The sequence below is a fragment of the Chanodichthys erythropterus genome, chromosome 24, assembly GCF_024489055.1.
Source record: "Chanodichthys erythropterus isolate Z2021 chromosome 24, ASM2448905v1, whole genome shotgun sequence".
NCBI classification, from domain to species: domain Eukaryota; kingdom Metazoa; phylum Chordata; class Actinopteri; order Cypriniformes; family Xenocyprididae; genus Chanodichthys; species Chanodichthys erythropterus.
In genome coordinates, this window is record NC_090244.1 from 12,807,591 (window position 1) to 12,823,165 (window position 15,575).

Genomic DNA, 15,575 nt, shown 5'->3' on the forward strand with positions numbered 1-15,575 from the left:
AAATATTAATAAGTATCCTGACGCATTCGAGCTTTATAATGGCAGTGATAGGGATCAATGAGTATGAGCTGAAGAAAGTGCTTCCATCCATCATAAATATGTGCTCCACATTGCTCCGGGGGGTTAATAAAGGCCTTCTGAAGCGATGCATTTTTGTGAAAAAAATATCCAAATTTAAACAAGTTATGAAGTAAAATATCTAGCTTCCGAATGAGCCGCCTTCCGTATTCAACGTACGCAGAAAGTTTAAAACACTTGCAGTTCACAAGGCTTACGACTTCCCTATTCAACTTACGGAAAAAGTCTAACTGACGTGACTCCAGTTTACACTTTCTTCGTAACATCAATACGGAAGGTGATCTGGTGGAAGCTACATATTTTACTTCATAACTTGTTTAAATATGGATATTTTTTACACAAAAGCATCGCTTCGATTCAGAAGGCCTTTATTAACCCCCCGGAGCCATGTGGAGCACATATTTATGATGGATGGAGCCACTTTCTTCAGCTCATACTCATTGATCCCTATTCACTGCCATTATAAAGCTTGGATGCGTCAGGATACTTATTAATATTTCTTCGATTATGTTCATCAGAAAGAAGAAAGTCATATACACATGGCTTGAGGGTGAGTAAAGCTTAGGCTAATTTTGATTTCAAAATGAACTAATCCTTTAAGTGTGCTATATATCAAGGCATCTTAGCAATGCTCTATATGAACACAAGCCCTCATAATAAAATGCAGTGACGTGCACTTGAACTTGAATTTCCTGAACAAAGATAATCAGATACACTCACATGCAAACAGGTGAGTTAGACACGCAAAGCTACTTCAACTAGCCAGAAGCATTTTCCCATACAGTTAAAGCTCCAGAACAAAATTAATTCTTGCTCAGACAAAAGTACAAAGCCATAAATTATGTCACTCTGTGATGAAGAAAATAACAAAAATGCAAGGACCTGATTGGTGACATCCACCTTTCTTTAACTACCTGAATAGTGTTAAGAGATAGTTCACAGAAAAATAAAAATTCTTTTATGATTTACTCATCATTTACTTACTCAACTCGTTCCAAACCTGTATAACTTTATTTCTTCTATCCAAAAAAGATATTTTGAAGAATGTGCTGGCTGCTTTTTTCCATGCAATTACAATTAATAAGGACTGAAGCTTTTGAGCTTCAAAAAGGATGCAAAAATGCAAATTCTCTTAGAAACTTGATATAAACTGGGATGGATTTCAGGATTTTATCAGAATTCGTTTGTTGTGAAAATGTCTGTTCATCAAATGGATAAAGGGAATGCTTTATAAAATTTTAATGTTTCATTTAAAAATGTATTTATTTCTAAACATGCATTAAATAAATAATTATTAAAATAAAAGAATATGTATATATTTATCATTTTAAAAAAAAGTGATTAGCTTACAATTTTATATTTTAATTAATACATTGGTGATTAATGATTAATGATTTCTTTATTTTTATTTTTAAGTAGCATTCCATCGAAAAAGTTTTTTTGTGTTGCCAAGAAAAAAGAAAGTTATGGGTTCTGTAACAATTTGAGCATGAGTAAATGACCAGATTTTCATTTTTAGAAGTATTCCATTACTCTTCAAGTGTATTATATTTAACAGTTCTGAGGCAGAAGAATTGTAGTCAATTAAAACGTAGCAATTAACAAAATCCATTTAAACACAAAAGGGGACAGATTTTTGACTCTTTGTCCATCTGTCTAGCATTTTGTCTCTTTTTCTTTCACACACCTGTCTTCAGTAGCACCTCCATCTGAATCTTGAGAAGGGAGTCGCTCCTTCTTGACCCCACCCAGAGTGGAATTCTGGGAATGTCGTCTACTACTGCTCCTCCTGGTTCGAACCTGAATCACATAATTCTTAGACTGAATATGTATATAGGATAAATGTATCGCACAGCAAAAAAATATATCAAAAGTGTAAATTTTCTCAGAAATCTAATACAGACAATGGAGTTGCTGCTACCACATTGTCATTTTCGATTTCAAATGATGCAGAAGCCATGTTTAATGACAAAAAATGTGGTTTATTTATATATAAAAGGTAGTCATAAAAATAAAAACAGCTGCACCTGTGCCTGAGTGAAAGAGGTGGAGATTCTTGCTTTGGGGAGGCGGCCGAGGGCAGGGCTCTTCTTGGCAGGAGAAGATTTGGCAGCTGCACTGTACTTGCCTGATTCCAAAAGGTAATGCTGAGCCACTTTCAGCAGTCGTGTAAAAACATTCTTAGCGCTGGAGCTTGGAGCTTCTAGGGATTACAAAGAAAATTTTAAAAAAAATCTTAAATTAAGAATCACAGATCAAGCAACACAGGTGTAAGTGCAGTATATGTTTAATATGCGTGGAGTGGATCCATATACACCGATCAGGCGTAACATTATGAGCACTGAAAGGTGAAGTGAATAACACTGATTATCTCTTAAATCACAGCACCTGTTAGTGGGTGGGATATATTAGGCAGCAAGTGAACATTTTGTCCTCAAAGTTGATGTGTTAGAAGCAGGAAAAATGGGCAAGCGTAAGGATGTGAGCGAGTTTGACAAGGGCCAAATTGTGATGGCTAGAAAACTGGGTCAGAGCATCTCCAAAACTGCAGCTCTTGTGGGGTGTTCCCAGTCTGCAGTGGTCAGTATCTATCAAAAGTGGTCCAAGGAGGGAACAGTGCTGAACCGGCGGCCATGGGCGGCCAAGGCGAATTGATCCAACAGTCGAGCTACTGTAGAAACCTTGGGTCCTGCCATCCATGATGTGGATGTTACTTTGACACGTACCACCTACCTAAGCATTGTTGCAGACCATGTACACCCTTTCATGGAAACGGTATTCCCTGGTGGCTGTGGCTCTTTCAGCAGGATAATGTCCTCTGCCTCAAAGCAAAAATGGTTCAGGAATGATTTGAGGAGCACAACAACGAGTTTGAGGTGTTGAATGGCCTCCAAATTCCCCAGATCTCAATCCAATTGAGCATCTGTGGGATGTGCTGGACAAACAAGTCCGATCCATGGAGGCTCCACCTTGCAACTTACAGGACTTTAAGGATCTGCTGCTAACATCTTGGTGCCAGATACCACAGCACACCTTCAGGGGTCAAGTGGAGCCCATGCCTCGATGGGTCAGGGCTGTTTTGGCAGCAAAAGGGGGACCAACACAATATTAGGAAGGTGGTCATAATATTATGCCTGATCAGTGTATATATATTGTATATAGGCACGGCAGTGATTTGGATCCGCAAACGCAGGAGTGATACAAATGGCTAAACGCTTTCAGTGCTGATAGTAGGAGAATATCGCATGGGTCAAATTCGAAAACCATACATATACACACACACATGGAACTGCAAAAATAACTATATTTATACTTTCTCTGGAAAATGTGAGTGGTGCTTGTCTTGTAGCATGCACATGACTTTATAGTTGTCTTTGCACATTATTAAAAAGTATTTTACAACCACTTTTAATGTAACCACTTTTGTAAGTACATTTAAAAAGTAGTACCAACGGGTCAATAGGTGAACTTCTGCGAGTTGCAGTATATTTCCAGGTACAAACAAACATCACACCACAAATGCGCCCACAGCACAAAAGTGAATGTTATCAGACTCGATCACATTTACACAGGTGCTGCCGGCCTGCTCTAGCTAATGCAGGCTGTGTGCTGGAGAACAGATATCGATGTCAGCCACATATGCCACTAGGGATTCTGCCTGTCCCCTGTAATCTCATCAACGGAACAAGGAAATGTGGGCTGTATTGTATTTCAAAGCGTCTGTTTTGGTGGTTTTGAATCGGGTAGGTAAAGGAGTACAACTGGTTCATACGTTCTGTACTCGAGCGTAATTTGCTTGACATTGAATGCGTGAATAGTGACCTGAAGTACAGAGTGTCAAAAGGTTTTAGCCTATTGTCTTGATTTTATTTTTTCTGGGCTTTCTGCCAATAGTATTAACTCGTGCCAAGTGATTGGATCCAAGGGGCGTTATAATTTCATGGATGATACAGCAGGGTGCCATCTCAAGGTACTGGCGCACTTTCGTTATGACTCTGTATCTCTCGTAGCAATGACCCATTAGATTAACAGCGTGAAGGTCCAGACCTGCCTAAATTACTCATAAATAATCTCTATGAACCGGCTCACCTTTCTTGGAAGTGTTCTTGGCACCTTCTTGTGAAAGTTTTACATCTTCTTGTCTATCGCTGAGAGAACTTGTACAGCCTTTTGCGCTTTCTTTTTTCACTTTCTCTGCAAAGACAGATGTGAAACAGAAATGTTTATATATGTAACATGTATTTGCAACATCTGGTCAAAAATAAAATAAAATAAATAATTAAATAAAATAAATAAATAATTATAACAAATAAAAATAAGTAGTACGGAAGAGAAAAAATAAATAAATAAATAAATAAATAAATAAAACCATCTCAAGATTAAAGTTGTTAAATTTTGAGAAAAAACTCGTTTAAATTTCAAGAAAAAAGTCGAGATAAAATGTTGAGAAAAAACTCGTTAAATTTCGAGAAAAAGGTTGAGATAAAATTTAGAGAATAAAGTAAATAAATTACGAGAATAAATTCGTTAAATTATGAGAAAGATGTTAAATTTCAAGAAAAAAAGTCGAGATAAAATGTAGAGAATAACTCATTAAATTATGAGAATAAACTCAAATTATGAGAATAAAGTCGTAATTTAACTAATTTGTTCTCGTAATTTAACAACTTTTTTCTCGTAATTTAATGACTTTATTCTCAACATTTTATTTGGACTTTTTCCTCGAAATTTAAGGACTTTAATCTTGAGATGGTTTTATTTTTTTATTATTGCTTGGCCCTAATACTCCGTAGAGTAGTAAATAAAAAGTTATATAAAAATAAAAAAATAGTTATATAAATAAAAGAAGTTTCTTGTACTGCCTTTGCCCTAAGTTTTGTGGAGAAAGCTTTTCTATCCCACAAAAAGACACAAGCAAAGCAAAAAAATACAGCAGAAACCCACCGACACCGCAGTAAATGTTTATGTCGTAGTTTTAACTATACAAAAAGTCTTAAGATACATTTGAATTAAGTACTTCGCAACTACAATTAAACCTTAATCCTGAGCTTTAGAGAGAGCCATAACTTCACAATCAATCTCAATCAGCGGCAGTTTAAACACTTTAGTTTGCAGTGGATCTCATAAAGACAAGTTCTGTCATGTTCAGGAGCATAATGAGAAAACGCTGGAAGGTACCAGAGCTTACCCTGCCTCCCTAAAGCACCTCAGGGTCTAAAGGGACACATGAAAGTCTTCTCATTTACTCATTTACATGAATTTTCTGGTAGATTTTTAAATGACGTACAGCAAAAACATGTCCGAGAGGAGCTATTGAAATAATTCCAAAGACTAAATTCTTGGGGTTTCCCTTGTAGAGATTCAGAGGTATAATTTTGTAGGGAAAGAAAGTTAATGGACCATGTTACCTCGGTCGACCCACTGGCATCGGTTTCAAAGAGCAGGAGTCAAAGAGATTAGCAGATGATGCAAAATAAAGGTTTATCCTGTGGCTCTAATGCAATAATGACAGGGCTATTCTGAGAGAATGATGGGTAATCCCATCATTTCTGTGCCGTTTGATAGAAAGAATGTGCATTGTATTTTCTTCTCCAATTGGAGTCACAAACAGGTGTGACTGCAGATGTGAACAAATACAAATAAATAATATCTGATAACAACAAAAGGGTTCAAGAAAAAGAGTTTCCATTTGAGAACAATAAAAGAGAAAGTTGGCAGATGGTTAGGATAAAGTCTCATTAACTTTAGCTGGATTTGTTAAACTCGTCCATGCTTGCACACTTTCTCCAGCCCTCTCTCTCTTATGGACACATACGGTCTTTGAAGAACAAAAGGCCCAGCTTTAAGTGATGCTGAAAAGCGGCTTTCCTCTCTAATTACTCAACTGATAACCCAAAGGCTATTGTACTCTATCAGACGCAGAAAAAGCCCACCTTTCTGGGTTAAAAAGGTTGTGCAAACATGATAGCTGACGCATTAGTGTCGTCGAAACACATGTTTGGTGTGTATGTGTGTACTGCCATTCTATTATGAGACATTTTAAAAGCAGTGTATACAGACATCAGTTCAGTTTATGCTTTTTTTGCAGCAACAGCATATCTTACATGTTTGTTGTGGTTGTGGTTGTTTTAAAGGGGTGGTTGATTATGATTTTTAAATTTAGTTAGTGTGTAATGTTGCTGTTTGAGCATAAACAACATTTGCAAAGTTATGACGCTCAAAGTTCAATGCAAAGGGAGAAATTTTCTTTTAAAGAATACGCTGTTTAAGGACTACAACAAACGGCTGGTAGGGACTACACTGAGCTTCTTCCCGGGTTAGTGACATTACTATCCCTAAAATTTACATAAACCCTGACCCCGAGAACACGCAACAAAGGGGGTGAGGCCATGTTGGGCTGCTTTAGAGAAGAGGAAGAGTTGTTGTAATAGAGTGTTGTTACCATGCCTTCATTTTAAGCCGGACTGCTTCACAAATGAGGGTCAACACTGGATTTGCACAAAAGATTAACATGACGACACATGCTAGTTGATGAGTTGAATCAACTCCACAACAACTACATAAATGTATCCACTAGCCATTCAGAAACGTCCAGATGTTTTCTAAAAGTTGTAACTTCTTCCTGAGTCTCTCCATCAGTGTCCGACTACGGTTTGAACAATGTAAGGCTGAACACTGTTACTGACAATCATCATTTTGGCTGCGTGAGATTTTCCTGTTTTGTTGTTGTTGAGCAACTGAAGCTTGAGCTGTTAAAGCTCCACCCTCTTCTGGAAAGCGGGCCAGAAGCAGCAGCTCATTAGCATTTAAAGGGACACACACATAAAATGGCATGTTTTTGCTCACAACCAAATAAGGTCAAATTTGACAAGCTATAATAAATTATCTATGGGGTGTTTTGAGCTGAAAGAAGCATTATAGGTCCTCTTTAAGGATAAATCAAACGAAATGTTGTTAACCTTATGCTTAAAAAAAAAAAAAAAGAATATGTCTCGGCAAATATGTTTTCTTTGAAAACTAAGTCTTAATATCTTATGCATTATGCGTTTTGATTCAACAAAAAATGTATAATATATAATAAAATATATTTTATTTTGTATTATAATTTTATCTAATACAAAATTTTAGATACTGTGTGAAAAAAAAAAAAAAAATTCCATGTCCTCAATCAGAATTACAAAGAAGAATAATTACAAAATAAATATACATCGGAGAAAAAAAAAAAAGAAGAAAAACTGCCAATCCACAAATTTCTCCCAATTACCCAAATTAAAGAGGGAGATGCAAAATAAAATGAGCACATAATCTAACAAAGAGAACAAGTCTTGATTTTGAAAAATTGTGACGTTCTGATTTTCAAGAGCCTTATGCAACAAATGACATCATTTGCATTGGTTGTGGATCCACCAGATGAGCTCTGCTACCGTCACAATCTGCTTGTGCATGTCATGATTGGTTCAGTGTGCCAATCAGTGCAGGGGTTCAGGTCAGCATGGATCAGCAGTGGCAGCATATTCCTGCTCTGAAACTGATATCTGCCACTTCCTCTGACGCACAAACACCAACAATGTTGGCCTGGCAACCGGTAACTATGGCGTCTGTGCACAGGAACTCTGCAAGACCAAGATTAAACCTGAAGTTTCCTTCTGGAAGCCAGCCCCTGTTTCATAAAGACCGGATCTCTTGTAATGCACAAGTAATCAAAAGAATGAAGTAAATAAAAAGTATAAAAATAGTATAGTATATTAAAGTGGGGTTTAAAACGGATTCAACTTGTGAAGTAGATTAAATTAAAAGCTCTCTCCTGTAATGTATACTGAAAAGGGGACACATTACCTAAGCTTATATTACATAAGGCAAAAAAAGTACAACAATAAAATCAAATTTGACCAAAAAACAATCTTAAAAAATTACACAAATAGAATAAATATGAATAAAGAATAAATAAAAAATAATTAAATAACTAAATTAATAAATAAGTGCAAAATTAAATGCATAAATAAGTAAATACAGTGGGTCTATTTTCCACAAGGATCATAATCATGCTTAAATCACGCTCATGGAAGCAGTGTGAACATGCAGGATGTCTTATCAGTATCCAAGATCCAACTTCAAAGCTTCCCGTTTCCATAAATTCCCACTAAAACTCCCATAACTCACTATCATTACACCTGGAGGGAGGAGACTCCAAGTTTTCATGCACCAGAAAAAGTTTTAATAAGAAAAAGTTACATTTTTTCCCCCTTTACCTTTATACCTTAGGACCCAGTGTTTCTTTGACGGATTTCCTGTATACCCTCAAGCAAACAACACATATCTAACCAAGTTCAAACAAAACGCCAAAGAATCAGTTTTTAATTTGGCTGTTTCTCCAAGTTATTTGGTGTAACATTATGTGTAGTTTGCACATGCCAAAATATTGTGCCGCAGGAAAACAGATAACATGGAGCCTAACAATGACAATGGTAAAAGTCCTGAGATGGAGCCAAGGAACACAATACAGTAGGTTATGAATGCGAATACAAAGGAAATGGGCTGACTTTTGAACTTGCAGCCAAACAATCAATCACAATAAAAAACAGTCAAGTAAAGAGACCACCACTTAGAAGACTTGACATTAAAAGACCTGCACCTCCGCAAAGTAAAGGTAACATGCTGGTGATTTAACTTCTGTAATGTCCTGCTCTCTCTTTGATGAGATTTATGGTACAGCTGTGGGACATGTGATTACAGGAGGTCATTAACTAAGATGGGAGACTCATGACACCAAAAAAAAGGTTCATTCATGTACAGTACATGCTCACTTTAGTGTTAAAGGATAGTTCACCCAAAACAAAAATTCTGTTTTCAGTTACTCACCCTCGTGCCATTCCAACCCTGTATGACTTTCTTTTTTCTGTGGAACACAGCAGAAGATATTTTGTAAAATGTCTTTTTTGTAGGGATACAATGAATCAATCAATACAATGAAAGTCAGTGAGGTCCAATCAATGTTGTTTTGGATGCCATTGACTTTCGTTGAACAAAAACAGCTGAAACATTTATCAAAATTCATTACTATTCCTTTAAAAGACTGACTCTAAAATCCACTTCCTTCAGGCTTTGGATTTGATTGTGGCTAATTGACAGGAAAATATTTACTGTTAAACCATCTGTTTCGGACAGAGATGTCATCATGTGTGCTGCTGACGCAATTCAGACTGACCTTTAAGGATATTAAAGAGATTTAAGCGGAAATGAGGAAGTAAAACACAAACCCGAAGCATCTTCACACTGATTAACTGTGCTCCTTCTGTTGGACAAATCCTGGGCTATATTCCAATATTACAGAGAAATGCAATCTTAGGAAGAAACATTACGGCATGAATGATTAAGAAATATTTCAAATTCTGCACTATTTCTAGGTTTAACTATTATTTTACTACATTATATAAATACACAACTTTTATATGTAAAAATTGCATAATATATATATATATATATATATATATATATATATATATATATATATATATATATATATATATATATATATATATATATATATATATATATATATATATATATATATATATATATATATAGAATTACCAAAATAGCAGCAAGTGCCATGCAACAACCACATGCAGTCTTTCATTAGTTTTAAATGGTTTCCCACGTGCCTTTTTTCTTTTCTTTTTTTTTTACACTTAAGTCTGCTTTTGGTTTTCAAAGCATGTCTTTCCAGGGGCAGGTAAGAAGGTCACGAAGGGAAATAAAGGAGGAGTTGTGGAGGGAGGCCCACCACTGCATTGTACTTTCCAGCCATCAATCAGTCCTGAATCATCTTTGAAAGATAGACATCTATTAAAGCCTCAGGAATATCTATCACTGCAGGGTCAAAATGCAAAGGCGAGTCTTGATATTGATACTGGTCTTTCATTCTGAGCCACTAACCATGGCGTTCATGGACGTCACTCCAGCCATGAGTTCAATGCATTTGCTGCATCTGTTCTAGCCTTTAAGAAGGAGTGTTAATACTCACTCATTTCCTTCAGAAAAAAAAAAAAATCAACTCTAAATTTAAAGTAATGATGATTCTGCGACATACTAATATTAATATATATATTATGCATATTAATAGAAAAGTTGATATACAAACCAGATTCCAAAAAAGTTGGGACATTTTGAATAAAATTGTGAATAAAAAAAGAAATGCAATAATTTACAAATCTTGTAAACTTATATTTTATTCACAATAGAATATAGATAACATATCAAATGTTGAAAGTGAGACATTTTGAAATGTCATGCCAAATATTGGCTCATTTTGGATTTCATGAGAGCTACACATTCCAAAAAAGTTGGGACAGGTAGCAATAAGAGTGTGGAAAAGTTAAATGTACATATAAGGAACAGCTGGAGGACCAATTTGCAACTTAATAGGTCAATTGGCAACATGATTGGGTATAAAAAGAGCCTCTCAGAGTGGCAGTGTCTCTCAGAAGTCAAGATGGGCAGAGGATCACCAATTCCCCCAATGCTGCGGCAAAAAATAGTGGAGCAATATCAGAAAGGAGTTTCTCAGAGAAAAAATGCAAAGAGTTTGAAGTCATCATCTACAGTACATAATATCATCCAAAGATTCAGAGAATCTGGAACAATCTCTGTGCGTAAGGGTCAAGGCCGGAAAACCATACTGGATGCTCGTGATCTTCGGGCCCTTAGACGGCACTGCATCACATACAGGAATGCTACTGTAATGGAAATCACAACATGGGCTCAGGAATACTTCCAGAAAACATTGTCGGTGAACACAATCCACCGTGCCATTCGCCGTTGCCGGCTAAAACTCTATATCTAAGCCATATCCAAACATGATCCAGAAGCACAGGCGTTTTCTCTGGGCCAAGGCTCATTTAAAATGGACTGTGGCAAAGTGGAAAACTGTTCTGTGGTCAGACGAATCAAAATCTGAAGTTCTTTTTGGAAAACTGGGATGCCATGTCATCCGGAGTAAAGAGGACAAGGACAACCCAAGTTGTTATCAGCGCTCAGTTCAGAAGCCTGCATCTCTGATGGTATGGGGTTGCATGAGTGCGTGTGGCATGGGCAGCTTACACATCTGGAAAGGCACCATCAATGCTGAAAGGTATATCCAAGTTCTAGAACAACATATGTTCCCATCCAGACGTCGTCTCTTTCAGGGAAGACCTTGCATTTTCCAACATGACAATGCCAGACCACATACTGCATCAATTACATCATGGCTGCGTAGAAGAAGAATCCGGGTATTGAAATGGCCAGCCTGCAGTCCAGATCTTTCACCCATAGAAAACATTTGGCGCATCATAAAGAGGAAGATGCGACAAAGAAGACTTAAGACAGTTGAGCAACTAGAAGCCTGTATTAGACAAGAATGGGACAACATTCCTATTCCTAAACTTGAGCAACTTGTCTCCTCAGTCCTCAGTTATAAAAAGAAGAGGGGATGCCACACAGTGGTAAACATGGCCTTGTCCCACACATTTGATGCGTCATCTATGTTGTATTCTGAATAAAATATTGAAATTTGAAACTTCCACATCATTGCATTCTGTTTTTATTCACAATTTGTACAGTGTCCCAACTTTTATGGAATCGGGTTTGTAAAAAAATAAAATGCACTGAACTCAAACAGTTTCTAAATATATGCACACAGTCTGCTCTTTTAATCCATGTGGAGTGGTAGATCATTTACGAGTTGATTTGAGCACATCAATAAGGAAAGAGTGGGAGGAGCTTACTGACCTGCTGACACTGAGCCAAGACTCCACCACATTCCCTCAATCAGGACTTTTAAACTTTTAATGGGCCTTTAAGCCTGATCGCAGAACAGGGGCCAAATTCTCAACAAGGACTTTAGGAACTTAAAGAAAAGTGTGTTAGAAGATTATATATTTGTAGAATTTCTATAGTGATAGTCTGGATTTTACCCATTTTGCTTGTGTTCATGATAAGGCTGTCAATTGATGAACTAAATTTTTTAATGAAATTCAATTTAGGATACTCTGAAATAATTACAAACAATCGCATATCACAAGCTGTCTGTAGATACTTGACAGAGTTACAAAAGACTAGAGCATCTTTCAATCACTGCACTCAGAGTGGAACAAGCCCTTGTTAGTTTTAATGGGAGTGTATAAAAATATCCCAATGGATATGAGTCACAGTAGCATAAACCTACTGAAGTCCAGCATAGCATGTCTGTTAATTCCTTTGCGGTTTGGCTTTTTCCTTCACTTTAAATTACTAGGTTGTTATACAGTATATTTCACTTTCAAGTTGCGTCCTAGATTCACTCAAGTCCTTTTCTCAAATAAAATTGCCCAAGAGTTCTAATATATATATTGCAAATCCAGACGGAAACAGCTAAAGACAGGATATAGCTTTCAACATTGGGAGAAAAAAAAAAAAGTGTTCTCCTGCAGAGAGCTCTATGCAGGATATATGTAGGGTAATTCAACCAAAAATGTCAGTATAAAAACACTGCTGTTTGCCCAGCAACAACAATGACTCAACCGATGGCGTAAGCTGGGTCAAAAAAAACATGCTAGAAATGGTATGATATAAGGGACCATTCACTGAAATCACCTATCAATTCCTTAGCAACCATCCAAAATATTCTATCAGCCACTTGGCAACACTCTAACAACCACCCAGAAATCCCCATTTAATGCTCAGAAATTCATGAGAATACTCTCGCAACACCCTAGAAACTATCCAGAAAATCCTTGCAACCACCTGGCAACACACTAGCAGCCACTCATAAAACCCTAGCAACTGGGTTTCTAGCTGCCTAAACAAATAAGCAAATTAAGCACATTTTATATATAAATAAATACAAATAAATTGTATAATATAAAAGGTATTTATATAAATACCTCATTATTTTATTTACACAATGCGTCTATATTTATATTAAAAATAATAAACAATATTACTTAAATGGCAGCAAGTGTCATGCAACAACCGCATGCAGTTTTCAAATAAGCAACTGCCTATAGCGACTACCTAGAAACACCCTAGTAACCACCCAGAAAATCCTTGCAACCACCAATAAAACCCTAACAACTGCCAAGATATGTCATAGAAATCCATTCAAATGCTGAGCCAAAACTTACAGTAGCAACACCCAAGAAACCACCCAGAAAATCCTTTCAACTACCTAGCAACGCCCTAGCAACCACCAATAAAACCCTAAAAACTGCCAAGAAACGTCATAGAAATCCATTCAAATGCTGAGCCAACAGCTACAGTAGCCACACCCTAGAAACCATCCAGAAAACCCTGACAGCCACTTGACAACCACCCAGAAACCCCAAGCAAAAAGAAAATTCAAGCTGAAAATCTAAACTGATCACTTAATGATTATTTCAAATTAGACCTTGTTTGAAACAACTAAACAGATTCTAAATATTATAATTTTACAGTATATCAAGTGATTACAGTGGTTACATTTAGGCTCCATAAGACACATAACATCTAGGCTTTTAAAACTTTTAAAATACTGGATTTTTTTTTTTTATTATTATTGCGCAATCCTATAGATGGTAAAACAGACTTTTGGCAAACAAACACATTTAGACCTTACTTCGTGACATTTAAAAAACAAAAACACACCTTTAAGAAAATTAACATAATGGACAAAGGCAGGAATTAATATCTTCCAGTTCAAAAAAGACTGAATCTATCCATCAAATGGAAACCACCTTCAATCACAAGTGCACAACCTTGAGATAAACCTCTACCCTCAGTGAATAGAAGTTCAGGAGACACATTCAAACTGGATGATGGGTGGCCTGATACTGAAGGTCCAGGAAAGCCTTCTGTCATTAGTGGATTTATAACCAACATAAGGCTTTACTCAAGAGGGTCGGAAGAATTTCACCTTTCTGACCTGGCTAAGCCCAGGCCTAAGCCACACAGCCTACTTCTGACTAGATGCAATGAAGCCATCTCTTCACGCTCATCAACTGTGTGCCGCCCAGAATGAGAAGGCTTGTGTTGGTCATTGTCTGTTTCACATCTTCTGAACAAGCGCTGGGCGGTTATTTGATTAAGCCGGTCCAGCGGGAGCACTCGGGTTACAGAAAATATTAGCCTTCAGCAGAACACACTCGGGGACAGAACAGTCAAATGCAATGAAGGGCTGACTTAATCATCTCATTTTACAGGATTAGAGGCGAAATGGCTGACTATTGTGTTTGCCCAAGCACAGGGCCCTGCTCAAGGTGACCAGAGAAGCAGATTCAGGGCTAAAACACAACATAAATGGTTTTGATCGCTGCTTTATAAGGCTTTTCAGGAATACTCTTCAGTCAGCACTCTACCATCCCAAAGGCCAGAGCCATTGTCAGGGGGTGCTCAAAAAAGTATTGAACACTTGTTGGTGTTGCAAATTGTTCCAGGCCCCACAAGTCTGAATTTATTGTGATTATAAAAAAAGACAGTGTATCAGAAAATAACAGCAAGAAAACATGTCTGCTTGACTTGTGTAGTCTGTTTCACAAAAAAATTATTCTTATGAACTGGTTCTTTAAAGGTGCCCTAGAATAAAAAATTTAATTTACCTCGGCATAGTTGAATAACAAGAGTTCAGTACATGGAAAAGACATACGTTGAGTTTCAAACACCATTGTTTCCTCCTTCTTATACAAATCTCATTTGTTTAAAAGACCTCCAGAAAACAGGCGAATCTCAACATAACACCGACTGTTACGTATCAGTCGGATCATTAATATGTACGCCCCCAATATTTGCATATGCCAGCCCATGTTCAAGGCATTACACAAGGGCAGCCAGTATTAACGTCTGGATCTGTGCACAGCTGAATCATCAGACTAGGTAAGCAAGCAAGAACAATAGCGCAAAATGGCAGACGGAGCAATAATAACTGACATGATCCATGATATCATGATATTTTTAGTGATATTTGTAAATTGTCTTTCTAAATGTTTCGTTAGCATGTTGCTAATGTACTGTTAAATGTGGTTAAAGTTACCATCGTTTCCTACTGTATTCACGGAGACAAGAGCCGTCGCTATTTTCATTATTAAACACTTGCAGTCTGTATAATTCATAAACACAACTTCATTCTTTATTAATTTTCTCCAACAGTGTAGCATTAGCCCTTTAGCCACAAAGCATAGGCTCAAACTCATTCAGAATCAAATGTAAACATGCAAATAAATATTATACTCACAGGAATCAATGCATGCATGCAGCATGAATGACAAACATCTTGTAAAGATCCATTTGAGGGTTATATTAGCTGTGTGAACTTTGTTTATGCACTGTATATCTGGACTTATAGTCGAGAGCTTGGGAGGGCAAGGAGCGAGAGATTTAAAGGGGCAGCGCAGCCTGAATCGGTGCATAGTTAATGATGCCCCAAAATAGGCTGTTAAAAAAATTAATAAAAAAAAAATCTATGGGGTATTTTGAGCTGAAACTTCACAGACACATTTAGGGGACAC

General features: G+C 36.9%; 1 protein-coding gene across 2 annotated transcripts in view; it reads right to left on the reverse strand.

Annotated features, from left to right (window-relative positions):
• The window catches only part of si:ch211-266k8.4 (carabin), a 46,708-nt gene that overhangs the window by 12,262 nt on the left and 18,871 nt on the right, over nucleotides 1-15,575 (reverse strand). The window contains exons 11-13 of one of the 2 annotated variants that reach the window (XM_067379943.1): nucleotides 4,168-4,272; nucleotides 2,106-2,281; nucleotides 1,766-1,878 (exon numbers count right to left, since the gene is read on the reverse strand). In XM_067379943.1, the coding sequence (XP_067236044.1) occupies nucleotides 1,766-1,878; nucleotides 2,106-2,281; nucleotides 4,168-4,272 (394 nt within the window). The remainder of the gene's footprint in view (nucleotides 1-1,765; nucleotides 1,879-2,105; nucleotides 2,282-4,167; nucleotides 4,273-15,575) is intronic. The other variant, XM_067379944.1, reaches the window with a different exon arrangement.